A 19,415-nucleotide genomic window follows, 5' to 3' on the forward strand; every position below is an offset into this window, starting at 1 on the left:
CTGCACTTTCAGGTTGAGTTTGTAACCTTAGTTTCACCACCAGTGACCAACACTTCAGTTTTGTCCTCATTGAGCTGTAAAGAAATCCTGTCATCCGTGACTTTAATATGTCAGCATCCAAACATGTCACATCCTGGCTCAAGGTTGGACAAAAGAGAGGAGACAACACGTGGGTTGTAACTAGAGCATTTATGCGGAAATTAGCCCAAAAGAACAAAGCCAAATTAAAGCTGCAAGTAGCGTTGAACGGGTCCTTGCACACCCACGCATGTCGGGACGTGGCATACGTCCAGGTGTGACAAAAATGTCAAGATGTTGAGACTTAGCTGACCAATTTCAAGGATTATATCACAAAGTTGCTTGCAAAAGTGCATACAAATATAATGGCTACAACTTCCTGTTACCAATAGGTGGTGCTATGACTATAATTGCATTTTTGAATCACACGAATCATACAAAATGCCGATTTCTTCAGACCCAGACTCTTGTCCAACATGCCAGATTTGGGCCAGATTTAATCATGTCAACATGTAAAAAAATGTAATTTCCTGTTGCCAGCAGGTGGCGCTGTGACTATGAATGTATATTGGCATATGGATGTGATCAGGGCAGGACTCTGATCAAACATGTAAAGTTTGAGGCAGATTGAAGCATATACAGGAGAGTTAGACATCACTTCCTGTTTCATTGCGAAGCATCAAAGTTCAGAGGGCCGAGATGGTGACGACCTTTCACTATTGTGGAAGATTTTAATAACTTTTCAACATTAAGGCCTGCTGTATAAACTGGCCAAATTTGAGGTCTCTTGAAGTTACCCCCTATGAGGAGTTAACCACTGAAAATGAGCAAAAATAACAAAAAATCTCAGTAAAAGCAAAATGACCGAGTTAGTGTTGGGTTTAGGGTATGGCTGCCGCTGGTAGATGTAGGTGAAACATCCTGCCCGGAGTAGATGTTACATATGTTGCAGGGGGCGCTATGGAGCCATTTTTCCACACACAAGTCCCATAAAATATCAAATTTTTCACCAGTTCTGATGCAAATTTCCATGCATTTTTGAGCACGGATAGGCTTCAAAAATGTGATTCTTTAGGGTTAAAAATAATTCCCTGCATTCCAACAGACTCCTACTCCTGTCAGTGCTCAAGCTCTAGTAAGGTGGCATTGAAAGAATTGTGTTTGAAACTACAGTGGGAGACAATCCTGATTATACTGAGTATAAAGAGTGATAAAAAACCAAAGCAAAGACAGTACAGAAGATAAGAAAGATCAACTGTGACTCCACAACTCTCAAATTATCGGGTCAGCGTTCGTATCAAGGCCAAATTCCTGACTACATGACTGGCTCATTCATAATGTTTTGTGGATTAGCTCATTTATTATCAGACTTCATTAATAAATGACGTAATTCAAACAGGAAAACAACAAATTCGTCAAGTTATTGATGTTATTTTGAGTCTGTCAGTGAGACATCAGTCTTTATCATAAACTCTATAAAAAAAAAAGGCAGCGTTTAGAAAAGCTTTTAGAATTTTTCCCCATATCATGAAGTGATTTTACCAAAAAAATGTACACAAGTAGAGTACAATTGAATATCTGATATGTGGGTAGTAAAAATACAGATTTTTTTTATGCAATTTCAAAATAAATATTACTTTGTCTATAGTTTCCTACTGATTATATTAAATATTCGATGAGGCTTAAGGCTCTTTTTTATACAGTCTGTGGTCTTCAGCAACTGCATCGTTATTTTTTATTATTATCTCGTACCTTATCAAGCCTCTTCAGCTTTCTTAGTCTTATTAAACCCATCAAGATCCTTCAGAAACCTGCTGCTCTGTTTGTCCTCCACCGCCTCCGCATGGAGAAAAGCTGCAACTACATCAAGCTACTAAACTAAAACCTGCTGAGACCTGCAGGTGGAGACAAACTAAAGGTACAGATTAAAGCTGCTGCTGAATTACTCCTCACTTCACTTTGTCATCCACCTTCCCTAAACGCCTTCGTGATGAGAGTTATGTGTGATAAACGTGCAATAAATAAAGGACACAGAACACACACTAGTTACTTATGGTTTTATTCAAGTATGTGCAGGGTTAAAATCACATTATAGGTTTGGAGAGTGAAACTTTATCATGATAAATCAGAAATCACAGGTTTTATTTCCAAGTCACAGATTTGAACAAGAAAAGCACTCAGAGAGCACAGTGCTCCACCAAGGCTGCTCAGCCATGGTGTGATTACGAACAAATGAAATCTTTAAACAATTCATGGTCCACAGCGGTGGATTTGTAGTAGGATCACAATCATGTGATCATCAGCAGCAGCTGATGTAGTGTTCGGTTGTTGTCATAGTGACGCCGTGCTGCTATCTGGCAATGATACAGAAATCTTTAACAAATCCATGGATCCAGACTATAAGCCCCATCACTGCCAAAATTTTATCAAGTGGTCCTTGTGTCATTTATGACCTTCCCTGAAAGTTTCATCCAAATCTGTTTGTCAGTTTTTGAGTAATGTTGCAGACAGACAGACAAACCAACGGCAATCATCGCATACCTCCGCCGCGTTTTATGGCGGAGTAACTTTGTTTTATTGGATTTGACCACCAGATGATCACAGTAGTGCCAAAACCTCACATGTTGGTCCTTATTTCATCCCATGTAATGACTTGGATTATTAGGGTCCAAGAACCCTCTTGGAATGTGTGGGTTTCCTCTTCTAGTTCTTCTTCTTCTTCCTGCTATCTTTTGAATCGCAGTGTTGAAGGCCTTAAAATACTCAAAAGCGCGTAAACATTTGCAAACACATCAGGACAGGTGAAAAATTTGATATTTTAGGGGATATGCACACGTTTGTGCCAAAATGGCTCAATAGCGCCACCTGGAAGATTTTAAAAATTTCAAACGTGCCAGTATGTTTCAGCTACAGCTATGAAATTTGGTAATCATATGTAACTCGTCACGGCACACAAAAATGTAATTGACATGGATGCCCAACACCCTACAGGAAGTCGGCCGTTTTGAATTATGTGTCATATTTTGGGCAATTTTTGGCCAATTTTTTGCACATTTTCAAAAGTCGCTCAAAGGGGGTAGCCCTGAGAAAACTCAGATTTGGCCAGGATGTACAACAGACATGGGTGTTACCCATGACGTTTCGCCATGAACCAGGAAATGCTGTGTAACTAGCCTGTACATGCTCCAATCTGTCTCAAACTTAACAGGTGTGATCAGAGTCAGGCCCTCATCACATCCATAGGCCAAAATACACTCTCAGTCACAGCGCCATCTGGTGGTCATCTGTTGAATAGCTGACCTACAAGATGCGAGGACCCCATTTACGGATGATTTTCTGTTTTCTTTTTCTTTTCTGTTGCTGTAGATACAGAGGTTTCACAGTTTTACAGCATGAGGTTCTGTCATAAGGGTCAGTTGTGCTGGAATTAAAAAGATTTGTTGTTTAATCTGAGAAAAATCATTTCCTTACCATGTTTTTACCACCAGCAACCAGCTTCCTTTGATTAAGTCCTGTTATGCTCTGAGCTCATTATTGTTTAAGTGATCATTTTGTTACTGTGTCAAAATCCTACAGTTCTGCTTTATTGTGTTTCAGTCAGTTCATTGACAGTATAATTGCAGGTAGGTAATAAATGTCTCTTTACTTATTCTATGCATGTCATGTCTGTCTTTTTTTCCTTTCCTGTGGCTGTTTTTTGTGAACTGCTGGGTACTTAAAGCTCCTCCACACTAACTGTTCACCCACACAGGTGATTTCACTGGTTTCATCTCATCAGACATGCAAGACATAAAATTAAGTTACTGTTATTATTCAGATGAATGAGAAACTTCTGACTCGTAGTGTATATATTAAAAAATAACAATATTTATATGTAATTTTATATGCAGGGACAGAGACTGATAAACAGATTTGCTTTGAGGATTTGGACTTTTTCTCTTAGATCACTTGAACATTTATTGAAATGAAAATGTGAGATGTTTAGAGGGGAAACTCTGTATTTGTTACAGCTTTTAACAACTCATAGACAGGTGAAATGCGAGTCTGACTACACACTGCTTTTTGTAAGAAGCCAAAAATGTCCAAAAACACTGGCTTAATTTGTAACCATATGTTATCATCCATCATACATAGTGCAAAATCTTCATTTTCAAAGTAACTAAAGCTACCAGAAAAATGCACTTGAGTAGAAAATGCAGTGTTTCCCTGTGTAGATTTGTTGAACTGATAAAAGTACAATAATAATAGTAACTTTATTTATATAGCAGCCTAAAGAACAGCATTCACAAGGGGCTTTGACAGTCAATACAGAGACATAAGACATAAGAAGACAAGGCAGAGCAGTCAAATGGAATTAATAGTAAGAATTATAATAGCTAGATTAGACTGCATATGTAATAAAGGAACTAAGCAGTTTCAGAATTGAAGAATAAGACTGAAGATTAAAAGTTAGAAATTTTTTAAAAATCGGGCATCCGTATAGCTCAACGTGTTAGGCAGGCGACCCATGTACAGAGGCTGGTCCCCGATGCAGCTGGTCCGGGTTCGATTCCCACTTGTGGCCCTTTGCTGCATTTGTTCCCTGACTCTTCTCCCATTTCCTGTCTCTCTCTCTCACTGCACCTATCCAATAAAGCTGATAAAAAGGCCAAAAAATAATTTAAAAAAAAAAAAAAGAAATTTTTAAAAAATCAAAGAATGAAAGATGACATCACACCAAAGAATGAGACAACTAAAATTAAAATGAAACGAAGAGAGAACATCTAAAATAAACAGGTAAATAACACATAAATACAGAACACTAAAACTAAACTTGTTTGAATGAACATCTTTTATCTTTAATACATTCAGAGCCTTTGAGCTTGATTTTGACATTTTAGAGCTTTTTTTATGTAGTTTTTTTCTTGTTTGGTGGCATTTATTGCTTTGACATATAGTGTGATCAGCACACTGACCAACGTTTCAGCACATTCTCATTTAGAGTGAAACAGATATTACGAAGTTTAATCGGTGAAAATACTCGAGCTGAATATTCAGCAACCGATGACGTCGTCTCAGTCCCAGTTTGAAGCGCTCTGATTGGTGCTGTTTGTCTCCAGGTGCAGAGGTTTACCTGAAATTTAGCTTCCAGGAGGCTGAGGATTGTTGGAGTTGTGGAGCTGTGAGCTGCAGCAGACTGTGCTGAATGGTGGTCAACACTAAGTCTGGTTTGGATATAGTGTCCTATAGTGTTGTAGTGTAGTGTAGTTTAGCTTTACTGTGGCCAGGACACTTGTTACTAATCCCATTGAGATTAAGAACCTCTTTTTGAAGGGCGTCTTGGTTGAGATAGGCAGCATAACAAACCTCAGAGAAACATGGTAAACAGCTTCAGCCAATCAAAGACACTGAGCAGAAGCATTCATATAAAAAAGATCTCCATAATCCAAGACAGACAAAAAAAGTGACAGCATCTTCTTTGTCGTCTCATTTCCACCAAAAACCTTCACAAACCTGCTGCTCCATTTTTCCTCCGCCGCCTCCACCTGGAAAAAAGCTGCTACTACACCAACCACAAGAAATGCTGCTGCTGCCCACAGGTGGTGCTAATTTAATGCAAATAAAACAAACAAACAAAAAAGAAACATTCTGTGAGAGGCGCTCAGTTCCACAACTGTGAGATAAAGTTCAATTAAAACAATCTGCAGTGACTAAAACAATGCTGTTTCTGCCTCTTCTCAACTGAAGCCTTCATACAGTCATGATTTGTCCTCGCTGCCTTCCCTGAAACAGAAGGTTGATCGTTCAAATGTCCCCCTGAGTGGTTATTCAGGCATCAGTTCTCAGCAGAACAACATTTAAACTGTGATTCTTAGAATTTGTCCTCCCATGGAGATGTAGCTGAGAATTAAAAATGCATAACTTCAGGAAGGGGATGAAGATGCTTTCTAAACATCTGAAGTGATGTAAACAACACCATTCCAGAAGACATGGATTTGTAAACAAAAAACCTGAAGCTTAGTTCTTGAATTGACAGTGAGAGCAGTAACAGGAGGGAAAACTACATTTCTCAATACAAAAAGGTGGAACGTGTGACCAACTATGATCCGCTAAAGGAAGTGGCAGCATGCAGGCCACATTTTCTAGTTATTATTAGCTAGTTATTATGCAAATGATTAGAATATCAGTCAAGGATAAGCTACCTCTAAGTGCGTACACAAAGTATTCACCTTTAATTTCCTTTCAGCATTTAGTCACAGTCATTTATTTGACTTTTTAGACCCAATAAAGACTCTTTCATGTCAAAGTGAAAACAGATTTCTACAAAATGATGTCAATTAACTAAAAATATATGAGGCAAAACAACTGATTTCATAAATATTCACCTCCTTCAAGCCAGTAGTTAGTAGAAGCACATCATGCTTCACTTCATGATGCTGCCACCACCGTGCTTCACATCATGATGCTGCCACCACCGTGCTTCACATCATGATGCTGCCACCACCGTGCTTCACATCATGATGCTGCCACCACCATGCTTCACATCATGATGCTGCCACCACCACGATGCTTCACATCATGATGCTGCCACCACCGTGCTTCACATCATGATGCTGCCACCACCATGCTTCACTTCATGATGCTGCCACCACCGTGCTTCACATCATGATGCTGCCACCACCATGCTTCACATCATGATGCTGCCACCACCGTGCTTCACTTCATGATGCTGCCACCACCATGCTTCACTTCATGATGCTGCCACCACCATGCTTCACATCATGATGCTGCCACCACGATGCTTCACATCATGATGCTGCCACCACCGTGCTTCACATCATGATGCTGCCACCACCATGCTTCACATCATGATGCTGCCGCCACAGTGCTTCACATCATGATGCTGCCACCACCATGCTTCACATCATGATGCTGCCACCACCATGCTTCACATCATGATGCTGCCGCCACAGTGCTTCACAGTGGGATTGTGTGTTTGTGATGATGTGTAGCGTTTGGCATCTCCGAAATGTCGTGTCTAGTCTAGTGCCCCAAAAGCTCAATTTTTTGTCTCATCAGAACACAGAACAAAGGGTCTCTCACATTTCTTGTGCTGAACTCTCGTCCATATTTTTTATGAGCTTTTTTCAACAGTGGCTTTATCTTTGCCACTCTCCTTTAAAGCTTTGACTGGTGAAGAACAGTTGTATGAACAGTTTCTCCCATCTCAGCTGCTGAAGCTCATCACTCCTTCAGAGGAGTCATAGGTGTCTTGGTGGCCTCCCTCACTAGTCTGTTTATTGCACAGTCACTCAGTTTTTTGCGTATGGCCAGTTTATGCATGTGCCATCTCTTACCATTTCCTAAATAGGGATTTAACTGCTCTCCAGGAGATATTTGGTGACTTGAAAACTCGTCTTGTATTCATCCCTTGACTTATGCTTTTCATTAACCTTTTCATGGAGTAACCTGAAGTGTTCTTTTGTCTTCATGGTGTAATGAGTACTGATTCACCAAAGACTGGACTTTCCAGATGCAGAAACACTCTGCAATCACTAAGATGCATTCACAGCACTAAAATTTCAGTAATTGTGCGACTTCTTGCGCCAACTGGTTGCACCTGTGTTGACTATGGTGAGTCACTTTAAAGGGGGTGAGCCACATATTTTACATTTTCTAATTAATCCACATTACTTTGTAGAAATCCATTTTCATTTTGACATTTTGAAAGTGGCGTTTTTTGACCATAATGAATACTTTTACTGTTCTTGTTTAAAGTAACCAAACAATGTAACAGTATCTGGTTGGTTAATATAACTTCATATAAACAAAATGTTACTTAATGCTTCTGATTATAGCTTGCAAGTGATGCCTTTATAAGACTGGGCCAAGAAAAGTGAAATAAAGGCAGCATTTTTTTACAGACTGGACTTAACACATTTGCTGCCGTGACTCATAAATGTCCTTTATTCTGAAGTAAATATTGAACTCGCAATATGTGCTGTACTGTTATTTTTGCAGTCATCGGTGTCTAAAGGATTCTTCAATAATTCAGTGCTTATTAGAAACCTCCCACAGGCATTTCCAAGGAAGAGAGACCACAGATGAGGGCATCTCGGTTTGCTATCTAAATAAGTGGCCCTGTGAGGGTTTTTCCAGACCTGATGAAGAGGAGTGCGAACAGCAGTAGTTAGAATTCACCAAAAGTGCACCTCTCAGCTGTTGTTTTTACTAAATCTGACTCACGATGGACGTCTGAACTCCGTCGATAAGCCACTATGAAGCCTCTGCTTCTGAGAGCTTGAATGAGATAAAAATGACGGCAAAAAAACAAGCAATTGTAATAATTGATTGAAAAGAAATAACAAAACACATGACACGTTTTGAAATGATGGTTCAGTTGCCTTTTGGGATTTTCTGAGCATCACTTCTTGCCCCCTTTAGGTCATTGAAGGTCCCCCTGTAGCTGTAATCATGTTTTTGTTTGATCCCAGCTCTGTATTCGTACGACATTGTGTCTCAGTCTTTGTCAGAGCAGAATTTGACTAATCAGCTTTCCTTCTTGTTCTCTCTTTTCTTTTCTTTTTACAGTCTCAACTCTTTTGGACGGCGTTAAATGCCAAGTATTAGAAATGTCTGCCCTTGCCCAAGCTCTTCAAAATTCCTGCGATGGTAGAACATGTTTTTGTGTGGGAGGACTGTTCTGCCAAGCAAAGCTGTTTTAGTCCTGATTCTTTTTTTTTTTTTCTCACAAGAAAATCTTGTTCTTGCACCACCAAATGCTATCTCGTGATGGGGGCAAACAAGAAAAGGACTAATAAGTAAAGGGCACAGCAGCTTTAGAGTGCTCACAGCCTGCATTTAGATGCATTATGCAGGTCAAACAAGGACACACGTGACAGATCTTTTAATTTGGTGTTAAATTCGACGTCTGTGGATGCAATCACTACATTTAGTTCCAGTATGTGTCTCAGGGAATACTTCACCTTCCTCAAAATGTACATTTTCTAGAAGATTCCCCGTGCTTCGACATGTCATTTAGAGGAAAAGGCAATGAGGGAATTGTAAGAGAAGGGGTTTCTGGGGAGCCCCTTGAGCATTTCTCATCGCCAACAGCCCTCGACGCCGCCTCACCTACTTGCAGCTGGCGTGTCGCAAGCATGAAAGCGTGGTACAGATCTGGAAATCACCACGAGGCGAGCGTAAATAGTCACAACCCAGTCATCCATGTGGAGTTTTTGGGATGCGCTGTCTCTTGAGGATTAGGTCGAAACGCAGCATCGTACGCGGCAGCTAAAAAAAGAGGAAGAGGGAATACCCACGATGCAAACAAACACACAAAAAGCAATTAGTAGTTTTAACTGTGCTGTCACCACACATGCTATCCCCCCCCCCCCAAAAAAAATGTAGGTGTGTGTATGCGAGGCAATGTGTGAAACTGTGAATATCCACTGATATGTACTGAAATTGTGTTATTTTTCTGGAGTTTACAAGATTACCTTACTGGGCTTCAACTTTCCATCAGACATGTGACTTCCAGTCTAATGCAACTTACCCAGATTCTTACCAGAAGCCACATCAGATAGAGCTAATTAGACAGACAGCAAGTCTCACAGTGGATGTGTGTCAGAGAGAGAGAGAGAGAGAGAGAAAGAGAAGGAGGAGTGACAGAAAGGGAAAGAAAAGAGGGAAGAAAGACTCTCATTACTCATTAAGTGGTAAGCCAAGTTCTTCTCAGCACCCGTTCTGCTACAGAGACTCTCGCTCTTTCTTTTCTCTCTCTCTCTCTCACATACACACACACACACACACACACACACACACACTCTTACACCGCACTGCACACACACTCAAAAAACACAAAGCAGAAGTGGACAAAGACACAGAGTTTCAGTCGCCACGGTTGGCTATGGCTCAGGGCTCTGACAGCAATGACACAAGTTACAAGTCTCCATCACCTGGAAGCAGACCGGTAAGTTTTCATTGTCAATCTGTGGACCCACTTTGCTCTGCTTTAGTCCACACATGCACCCCATTTGGAGGTGCAGATCTTGTCACTTAAATGCAACGTCTTCTTCCTAAATCTCTTTCTAGCTCTTTCTCTGTTTCGTGCTCATTTTGTGGGCAGCAGCAGCAGCAGCAGCAGCAGCAGCAGCAGCAGCAGCAGCAGCAGCAGAACCCGTCGCTGGTCCTGTCTTCGTTGGCTCTTTTCACAGTTTCTCAGAGTGTTTCTCATGCACACATGGGCCGGAGCCATGACTCGCTTCAAGTGTAGGCTTTTGTGAATTGCAAGATTCATCGCTTGCCCAAGTAGTGGGAATCCTTTGTTGTTGTTTTTTTGCAAGTGTGCCGACTGTGAATGATTTGGAGAGCTGTGGGGAACAGACAGTGTGTCGGATACAGCGTGTACTGTACATTTCTGTGCGTGTGAGTTGCCGCCCAGCAGCCTCAAACGCCGACTGGTTTCACGTGTGCCAGCTCCTAGCACACTGTTCTGTCTGCAGAACCAGCCTGGAAGGAAAGCAGCCCGGCAACATGCTATATGTGTGTGTTAAAGGCCTGAATGTAACTCTGCTTTGATGCTGTAAATTCAGTTAATTCCATCTGCAGCATCTGCTGTTTTGGGGTTTTTCAGCCAGTAATGCATTCAGAAGACGTTAGATAGTTCATTTGTTATCTCTTTGATGCACAACTGACTCAGCACAGGGATTAGTTATTGTGATACCAAGAAAATCGTGCGTTCAGGACATGAAACAGGGTGTGTGTTGTACCTAACCGATGATTCAGCCACTCCCCGACCCAGCCCTTCACGTTAGCAGTAAAGCTAAGCTCATCATCTGTCAAACTGTCATTAAGACAGATAACGCTTCCATTTTGACGCATAATCCCGCCAGTGACAACCGCTGACGTGAACTTCAAAGCAGTCGCCAGGCTTCTTGCAAATTGACTCTCTGCGAGCCGTTAGCGCCACTTTGACTTGAGTTTGCACTAACTGTGGGTCTTCGCCTTTTTGCCAGAGCTCCTCAGACGATGTAAAGAAGGTGATGCGGCGGGAGAAGAACCGGATCGCCGCTCAGAAGAGCAGGATGAGACAAACTCAGAAAGCCGACAGCCTTCACTTGGTGAGGACACACTTCTCTGCAACAAAAACACCGCATTCAAAAGCAACACAGCCAAAGAGACACAACAAAAAAAACACAAGAGGGATCATTTGTCTGTTGTACACTACGTCCATGCTAATCAGACGAGGGTAGAATACAGGAAGATTTACCGAGAGGAATGAATGTTTGTGCAGATTTAAGGCCCTGATGTGATCGATTTGCCACCGTGAAGTAACAGTAATGGCCTCCAGCACTTTTGCAGCCTCGCAGCGTGGCATGCTACTGTATTTACAGAATGCTACCTGGCCATGTGGCGATGTGTCATGGCTTCTGTTGGTGCTGCACACTTGGACGCTGTTCTGTGTTTGCAGAAGCTTAAGGAATAAATTAGCACGTGTGGGCAAATCACTCCCTTTTTTGCAGCACAGTCCAGCGCCAGGGGCTGCATCGGCGATGGGAGCGTGTTCGGACTCGCCTCTTCGTCCCAATCTGAGCTCGTTTTCTGTGATAGTTGCAGAGGAGATCCACCTCAGTACTGATAGTGTGAAGTCCTGCCAGTAAATCTACCTGCTATTTCAATGCGCTGACCACACTTCCACTCACCCATGTCACTTCCTCGTTCAAGAAAAGAAGGTTTTGGTGTTTCTGTGAACTTTATCAGATGAACTGCGGAGACTTTGACATTAAGAGAAGCCACCACTGTAGGCAGGAGTAGATCCAACTGATCTGAATACATGCAGCTCCTTCTAGAGAAATGTGCTGCATATTATCATTCTCTTTAAACGCTGCCAGAGTGACAGAGAACACCGGGGGACCACAGAACACATTCTGTGGTTTTGCTTTCATCGTCTCGCTAGATAAACAGGAAGGTGAATTTTCCCTCTCTATGACAGCGTGGCGTGTTTCCTGTTTCTTCAGTAGTATTTTTTTTTTTTTTTTGTGCTTCTGTGTAAATGAGCTTGAGTGTTGTACGTCGTGGGCAGCAGGGGAGAAAAAGGCAGTCACTTCTTGTAAAGCGCAGTTAGCAGTGGGCTGTATTTGGCTAAGTGACGCAAGTACAGGGGTTTGCCCAAAGGTTGTGTGACAGTAAGGACCTGGCGGTGTAATCTGTTGGCCACGGTGAGATGACCTTTTCATTAACCAAGTGGAAGATTTCTGCCCTACTATTCCCACACAAAGGCGAAAAGACTCAAGCACTGACGTACGACTTGATCTACTTGTAGTATTTCAGAGCTTTCGATAAGCAAGAAAGACGCTTCATCTCGGCTTGTTTTGGAAAATGTTGCACCTGAAATGTTAAAATGCAGCTTTTCAGACCGTCGGTGCTGCAACAGTGAGCTGCAGACAGTTTCTATTAAGTTTGAATCAGTCGATGCTTGAGGACAATGCCTGTGTTTTTGCAGGTTTTTTTTTTTTTTTTAACTTTGGCAACACATTTTTATACTTTAAACAAAGAAAGGCCCACTTTAGACTCACAAGCAGCCGAAGTATTCCTTTGTTTCAGTTTGGAAAGAAACATATGGTCCTTTATTACAGTGAAAACAATCAACTTTTATTGACTTGCTTATTATAAGGGACTTCTAGGCAAAAATAAATGCAACCTGCCAGTTTTTAAGCATGTTTTAGCACATTTTGCTGGATTACTTATTTTAATTTTCCAAAGTGTACCAACATTTGTTTTTTTAAAGAAGTAATTCAAGGGACCTCTTCTCACCAGTTAATAAAAGCATGATTGCAAGATTAAAAAATAAAACCTATTTTAATAATATGCACTACCTGTCAAAATTTTGGAGACACTTTCTCATTCATTTTAATGAGAACGTGTCTCCAGACTTTTGACTGGTAGTGTAGATAAACAGTTTAAGTTGCAAACATCATTTTGACGGGTTGTGCTGACATAATGATGTGTGGTACTTGCATCAACTTAATATTGTGTGTAATTTAAACTCACATTTCTGCATTAGTTGATTTAAAACTTAATCCAAGTTGAGGTAACTTCAAAAAAATGACCTAACTACTTCAATTTTCTTCACCTTGATATCAGGATTTTAAGTCCATTCTCTGCCTAATCAACATTTCATTTTCAAAATTTGCCTGCTTTAAAACTGGTATTCATAATAATCAGAATTGAGTACATGAAAAGCCTAATAGTTATGAGTAATCAACCTGAAAACTTGTGTTATGTAACCAGATATAAAGCAATTTGCAGTTGGGTGATGTCTTCCATTGCACCTGAAAGATTAATTCTGCAAATTCAGTATAGTCCATTGGTTGAACATGTTTTCATAATAAGTTGTCATAATTCAAAAAAAAAATGCAAACTGTTTCTTTTTCAAACCCAAACATTTTTCAGAATCCAATCGTCCTTTTTGTGCAATATAAACACTGACTTGCAGGGACTTGTGTGAAATAAGTTGTCCATCCCAACAATTACCAACCACTTCAACCTGTTGCTCACTATTAATCTGAATATTAAGCTCTTGAAAGCAGCAGACACGATGGCGCCACAGATCACCTATCTATGTGATGACGCACACACCAACGGAAATGAATGGAAAAAGTCACTAATTTGGAAAAACATCAGCAGATCTCTGATGCTGCACGCAACGACAGCGGCGCCCTGAGATAAAGGCTAAAAGGTGCAAAGCTAACGATGTTTAGCCAGTTCACCACATCACCTGCTTTAAATGACCTTTTAGCTCACCAACGTAGCATCAAACACAGCTGACGCAAGCGGAAAAGCCCTAAATTTAAACCAAAGTGTGATATTTAAAGTCAGGAAATCACCAAAGACATTACAGGTAATCCCAGGGTAAGTTAGAAGCTAAGATAGGATTTATTGATGCCACAGTGGGGAAATTTTCAGCACCAAAGGGTGTCATGCAAACATTTAAGGCAGAAATTTCAAACTCATTTTAGTTCAGGGGCTACATTCAGTCCAATTTCATCTCAAGTGACCAGTAAAATCATAGCATAATAACCAATAAATAACCACAACTTCAAATATTTCCTTTGTTTTCGAGCAAAAAAGTACATTCTGAAAATGCTCATATTTAAGGAATTATCTTTTTACAGAACATGATGAAAAACCTGAAATTTTTAAAGAAAAATAAGGTCAATTTCAACAACATTTTGCCTCAGTTTATCATTTACACAGTACAACTTACAGATCACAGTTTATCTAGAAAAGACACAAAACATTTAGTCACAGGTATCTGGAACTGAATGATTTTATGATCAAAACGACAAAAAAAGACAAAAGAAAGACAAAAAACAAGAAAAACAAGACAAAAATTACAAAAATGAAACACAAAATGACAAAAACGATACACAAAACAACAAAAGCAAGAAACAAAATGAGACAAATGACACAAAACAAAACAATCAAAAAAGTTACAAATTGACAAAAATGGGACAAAAAATTGCCGAAATGACACAAACAAGACCAAAAATGACAAAAGCCAGAAACAAAATGGCAAAAAATAGACCAGCAACATAAGCGAGACAAAAAGGAAACACAAAACGATAAAAACATGAGACAAACGCCAAAAGTCAGACAAAAAAAAGACAAAAAACAACAAAAACTAGACAAAATATTACAAAAAATTAGACACAAAATGACAAAAGAACAATGAACAATCTTGTATTTTACTTTATGATCAAAACAACTTGTCCTGGTCTAGAAATTATTTTAAATTTACAGTTTTACAAATGTAAAATCTGCAGTTAATGTCTTCTCTGTAATTTTCACACTTTGAAAACTCTTCCTGCGATTGGACCCTCTGGAGGGCCGGTTTTGGCCCGCGGGCCGCATGTTTGACACCCCTGCTTTAAGGAATATCAATGCAAAAATAAATAAGATACATCCTAGAAATAACAGGACTGTACATATCAATGGTTTTGCACAGATTCTTTCATAAATGCGGGCACTGAAAGAAGTATTATTATTGCACAAATTATTATCTATATTGCACAGATTTGTTTGTAACTAGAAAAATAACAATATGGCACGAAAAATCATGAGCGTCTTTTAGGGTTTCACCTGCCTGTTGCTACATACAACAGTAAGATCAGGTCCATGTACAGTAAGTTAAGATATTTGACAGAAATCGGTGCCTTTCCCTGTTATTTTTGGTCATTTTATAAGCAAAAAATCTCTATTATGCTCAAGTAAATGGAGCTTCAGTTAAGAAAACTGGACCTTTGTCTTAAAAGTTCTCAATTCTTCTCATTTTGCCGCTGGGGGTGGGCGCTAAAAAACATTTCTCTATGCAGGAAAACCCCGACATCCTCTGCAAACCCACGATTGTGCAAAATGTCACAGGTCTTTTATCCTCACCTTCCTCCCAGGTGTGGTTAAACAGACCTGCTTTACAACAATCAAGCCAACATTCCACCCAAAAAGCTGCTAAACTGCCACTGCAGGGCATGTGGAGGTGCAGAGGTGTGGCGTGAGAAAACAAATCAGTGAATTATGTTGGATGTAATGGAAAAAGTGAGCTTAATATGAACCCAGAATTACAGAGTTCGAATGGAAAAGAGACCATAAACAAATATAATACGATTTACCCTAAAAATATGAGGAAAAAGTTGAATTGATCTCTATAAAGAGCTGCACTTTTATTTACTGTATACAGTTCTCTTTCATGCAGAGTGGTTTTTAACTTAAGAAAACAGAAAAATGATTCATAAACAATGTAGGGATTTTTCTGGTAAATGACAAGAAATAAATGTAACATTGCATAATACTTAAAATAACTGTTGAGTAAAAGCTACTTTCTGCACATGGCTGGTAAGGGGTTAATTTTGCAGACCTTTTTTAAATATTTATTCTTCTTTACTTGGTGCATTCTTATTATTTTTTATCTATATTATTTCTTTTTTTTGCAATGACTTAAGTTTTTTTGTATTTATGCTGCTTATCCAAAGAGCTGCTTTTGTTTCTGTTTATAAATGACGACAAAAATCTATTCAAGTTGAATTTAGTCTATATATTTTTTTTTTTTTAAAACAGAGCACTACTGTGAATTTTTTTGTATTTTTCTTGAAATAGTTTATTTCATAGTGTAGTTCAAACACTAAAAGATGGACAGAAACAGGATTTAAAGCTGTAGGTTTGGTTTTGCATTGAAAAGCGCTGGTGAATGTCATTTTCATGTGGTCCAATCTGATTCAGCATACAATCAGAATCAGAAGCAAAAATCTAAATCAGCTTTAATGATCAAGTACGCACACAACATACAAAGAAATTTGGTTTCAGTTGTTGGTGTCACTAGGAATAAGGAAAAAAGACTAATAAAGTAACTATAGAAAGGAAAAAAATAAATAAAAATGGTAATGATGATACAATAAAATAAATAAAAACAAAACAAGAATAACAAGAAAAGCATTCAGAGATCACAGTACTCTGCCAAAGCTGCTCAGTCGTATCATTTCCGGTGGATGAAATCTTTAAAAAATTTGTGATCCTCAGCAGTGGATTTGTGGCAGGATCACAATCATGTGATCATCAGCAGGCAGCTGATGTTCACTTGTTGTCATGGTTACAGTGACGCCGTGCTGCTATCTTGCAATGATACAGAAATCTAACAGATCCATGGATCCAGACTATAACCCACATCACTGCCAAAATCTAATCACTTGGTCCTTGTGTCATTTCTGATCTTCCCTGAAAATTTTATCCAAATCTGTTATTCTGTATTTGAGTAATGTTGCTAACAGACAGACAAATGTACGCTGATAGTCTCATAACTCCTCCACGTTCCTTGGTGGAGTAGTAATAATAATGATAGTAAAAAAAAAAAAACTATAAATATATACATATATACACATATTTACACATCTAGAAAAGAATACATACAAACAGCAATGCAAAATGACATATTCCTAGAGTGAGAATACAGAGCAAAAAGCAGAGAATGCTGTTCAAAAATAACATACATATACACAGGTCAACTTTAACTCGTTTAGAGCAACTTTCACTCATATGGAGTAACTTTAATTCATGTACACTACTGTTCAAAAGTTTGGGGCCACTTAGAAATGTCCTTATTTTTGAAAGAAAAGCAGTTTTTTTTTCAGTGAAGATAACATTAAATGAACCAGAAATCCAGTGTAGACATAGTTAATGTGGTAAATGACTGTTCTAGCTGGAAACAGCTGATTTTTTTAATGGAATATCTCCATAGAGGTACAGAGGAACATTTCCAGCAACCATCACCATCATGCGATAAAGCCGCTGTCACTTCTTCTCTGTCGAACTAAATCTCTGCTGTCCTTGTGTGTTTCCAGGAGAGCGAGAACCTGGAGAAGGAGAACGCCGCCCTGAGGAAGGAGGTGAAGCAGCTGACGGAGGAGGCCAAGTATCTGTCATCAGTGCTGAGCAGCCACGAGCCCCTGTGCACCGGCCTGGCCCCCCAGACCCCCGACCTCCTGTACCCTCCTCACCACAGCAGCTACCACCACCAGCACATCGCTGTCCCACACTACCAGCACTGACCCGACTGACTACTGAAGACGTGCTGCGAAAAAACAGACGACTGACCTCAATGGAGAGAGAGACTGACTGGAGATGTGTCTTTTAAGTGTTGATCATTGTTTAAAAAAAAGAGAAAACCCGACCCAGGCGACAGGCCGCCATGTCCGCCAAAACAACGAGAGCCCAACTGTAACTGTGCGGTGTTCGAAACTATTTATTTTGCTTTCTGCTCATCCGTTTGCTTTTTTTTGTCCACCTGATAAATATCATGTTAAACGGCTTTTGATGAGTAGAACTGTCAACCAGTCCATGTTTACATTGGGAGACAAACCTAGTGTACGTTCAGGTGACTCAGGCGATATTTTTGTAAATGGCTTATTTTAGAGCACCTTTGTCATCCTGTCATGTTTTTGTGTTTCACATGTTTTTAATGTGTTTTACTGTGTCGATTGAAAATGCTCAGGAGATTTTGACAGATTTGATTGTGGACAAAGAGAATGTAAAGTCAAGATCCTAAAACAACAACAGCAGCAGCAGCAACAAAAACAAGGCTCATAAGAACCAAATAAGAAATGAGTGGCAGTGAAGCAGAAACAAGGTCTTGACTTGTGCACTGGTGATGGAGCCGATGTGTGAGGAGAACCAGCAGATATATTTATTAAATGTGATGCCTTTTGGATGATCATTTGTGACCTGGAGGGGGTTGTTACTTGCATGTTCGTGTGGTGCTTTTTGGCACAATTCTGTTCATTTATACAGCACCGCCCAATTCACAACATATGTCAATAGAAAATAAGACTTTACAATAACCTCTGGCAGAACCAGGCTCAGGGAGATCTGCCTCGCCTGGTCAGGGTGAGGGTAAAAATAAAAATAGAGGAGAGGTGCTTAGTGCATCATGGGAAGTCCCTCAGGCCTATACTGGCACAACTACGATGTGGTTCAGGGTCATCTTAGGCAGTTTAAACCTAATCTTAAAAGTAGAATAGGTGTCTGTCTGCTGAACCCAAACTGGGAGCTGATTCCACAACAGAAATCCTGTAGGATCTGCCTCCCTTTCTACTTTTAGAAATTCTACAAACCACAAACAAGAAAAGCACTCAGAGAGCACAGCACTGCACCAAGGCTGCTCATTCCCCTATATGGCATTGTCAGAAATGCAGCATTTTTTTATTCCGAAACACAGCATTTGTTTATTAGTTATTGACGATTAGAAATTACGGCAACAAAGAATGTGTTGTTTCATATAAATGTACTCACAAAATGAATTTGTGTTGACCACAGGCGTGTGTTATGCATGTGTACGTCATGTACAGACACTGAATCGCGTGACCTAAATACGTAGCGGGTGGCGGGAATTGATGGAACTCGGAAACACCCCCACAATTTACTCAGTAGTTCCTTGTATCATTTCCAACAGATAAGTCCTACAAGTCCGCAGAGGTGGATTTGTAGTAGGATTGCAACCATGTGATCGTCATCAGGCAGCTGACATAGTGTTCACTTGTTGTCATAGTTACAGTGATGCCGTGCCTCTATCTCACAATGATACAGAAATCTTTAACAAACCTATGGATCCAGACTATAAGCTGCATCACTGCCAAAATCTAATCACTTGGTCTTTGTGTCATTTCTGACCTTCCCTGAAAATTTCATCTAAATCCATTAGTCCGTTTTTGAAGAATGTTGCTAACAGACAGACAGACAAACCAACGCCGATCATCACAATACTCCGCCGTTCCCAGGTGGAATAATAAGCTTACAGTCTGACCTCATGGTCCAATGAGGTCTTTTAGATACAATGGATTAAGAGTTTTGAATTTAAGATGCAGGATTTT

At 39.9% G+C, this 19,415-nt stretch overlaps 1 protein-coding gene across 2 annotated transcripts; it reads left to right on the forward strand.

Moving 5' to 3' along the window:
• Positions 1 to 6,821: 6,821 nt before the first annotated feature.
• On the forward strand, positions 6,822 to 18,262 carry batf (basic leucine zipper transcription factor, ATF-like). Of its 2 annotated transcripts, none has more exons than XM_023295807.3 (3): positions 6,822 to 9,970; positions 11,016 to 11,120; positions 17,391 to 18,262. In XM_023295807.3, exons 1-3 carry the CDS (start codon positions 9,908 to 9,910, stop codon positions 17,595 to 17,597), a joined length of 375 nt encoding a protein of 124 aa, XP_023151575.3. In that variant the 5' UTR covers positions 6,822 to 9,907; the 3' UTR covers positions 17,598 to 18,262. The 2 variants fall into 2 exon arrangements, with proteins under 2 accessions (XP_023151575.3, XP_023151576.1); XM_023295808.3 differs by lacking the exon at positions 6,822 to 9,970 and adding an exon at positions 10,276 to 10,542.
• The last annotated feature ends 1,153 nt before the right edge of the window (positions 18,263 to 19,415 follow it).

Source organism: Amphiprion ocellaris, chromosome 12 (genome assembly GCF_022539595.1).
Source record: "Amphiprion ocellaris isolate individual 3 ecotype Okinawa chromosome 12, ASM2253959v1, whole genome shotgun sequence".
Lineage (NCBI taxonomy): Eukaryota > Metazoa > Chordata > Actinopteri > Pomacentridae > Amphiprion > Amphiprion ocellaris.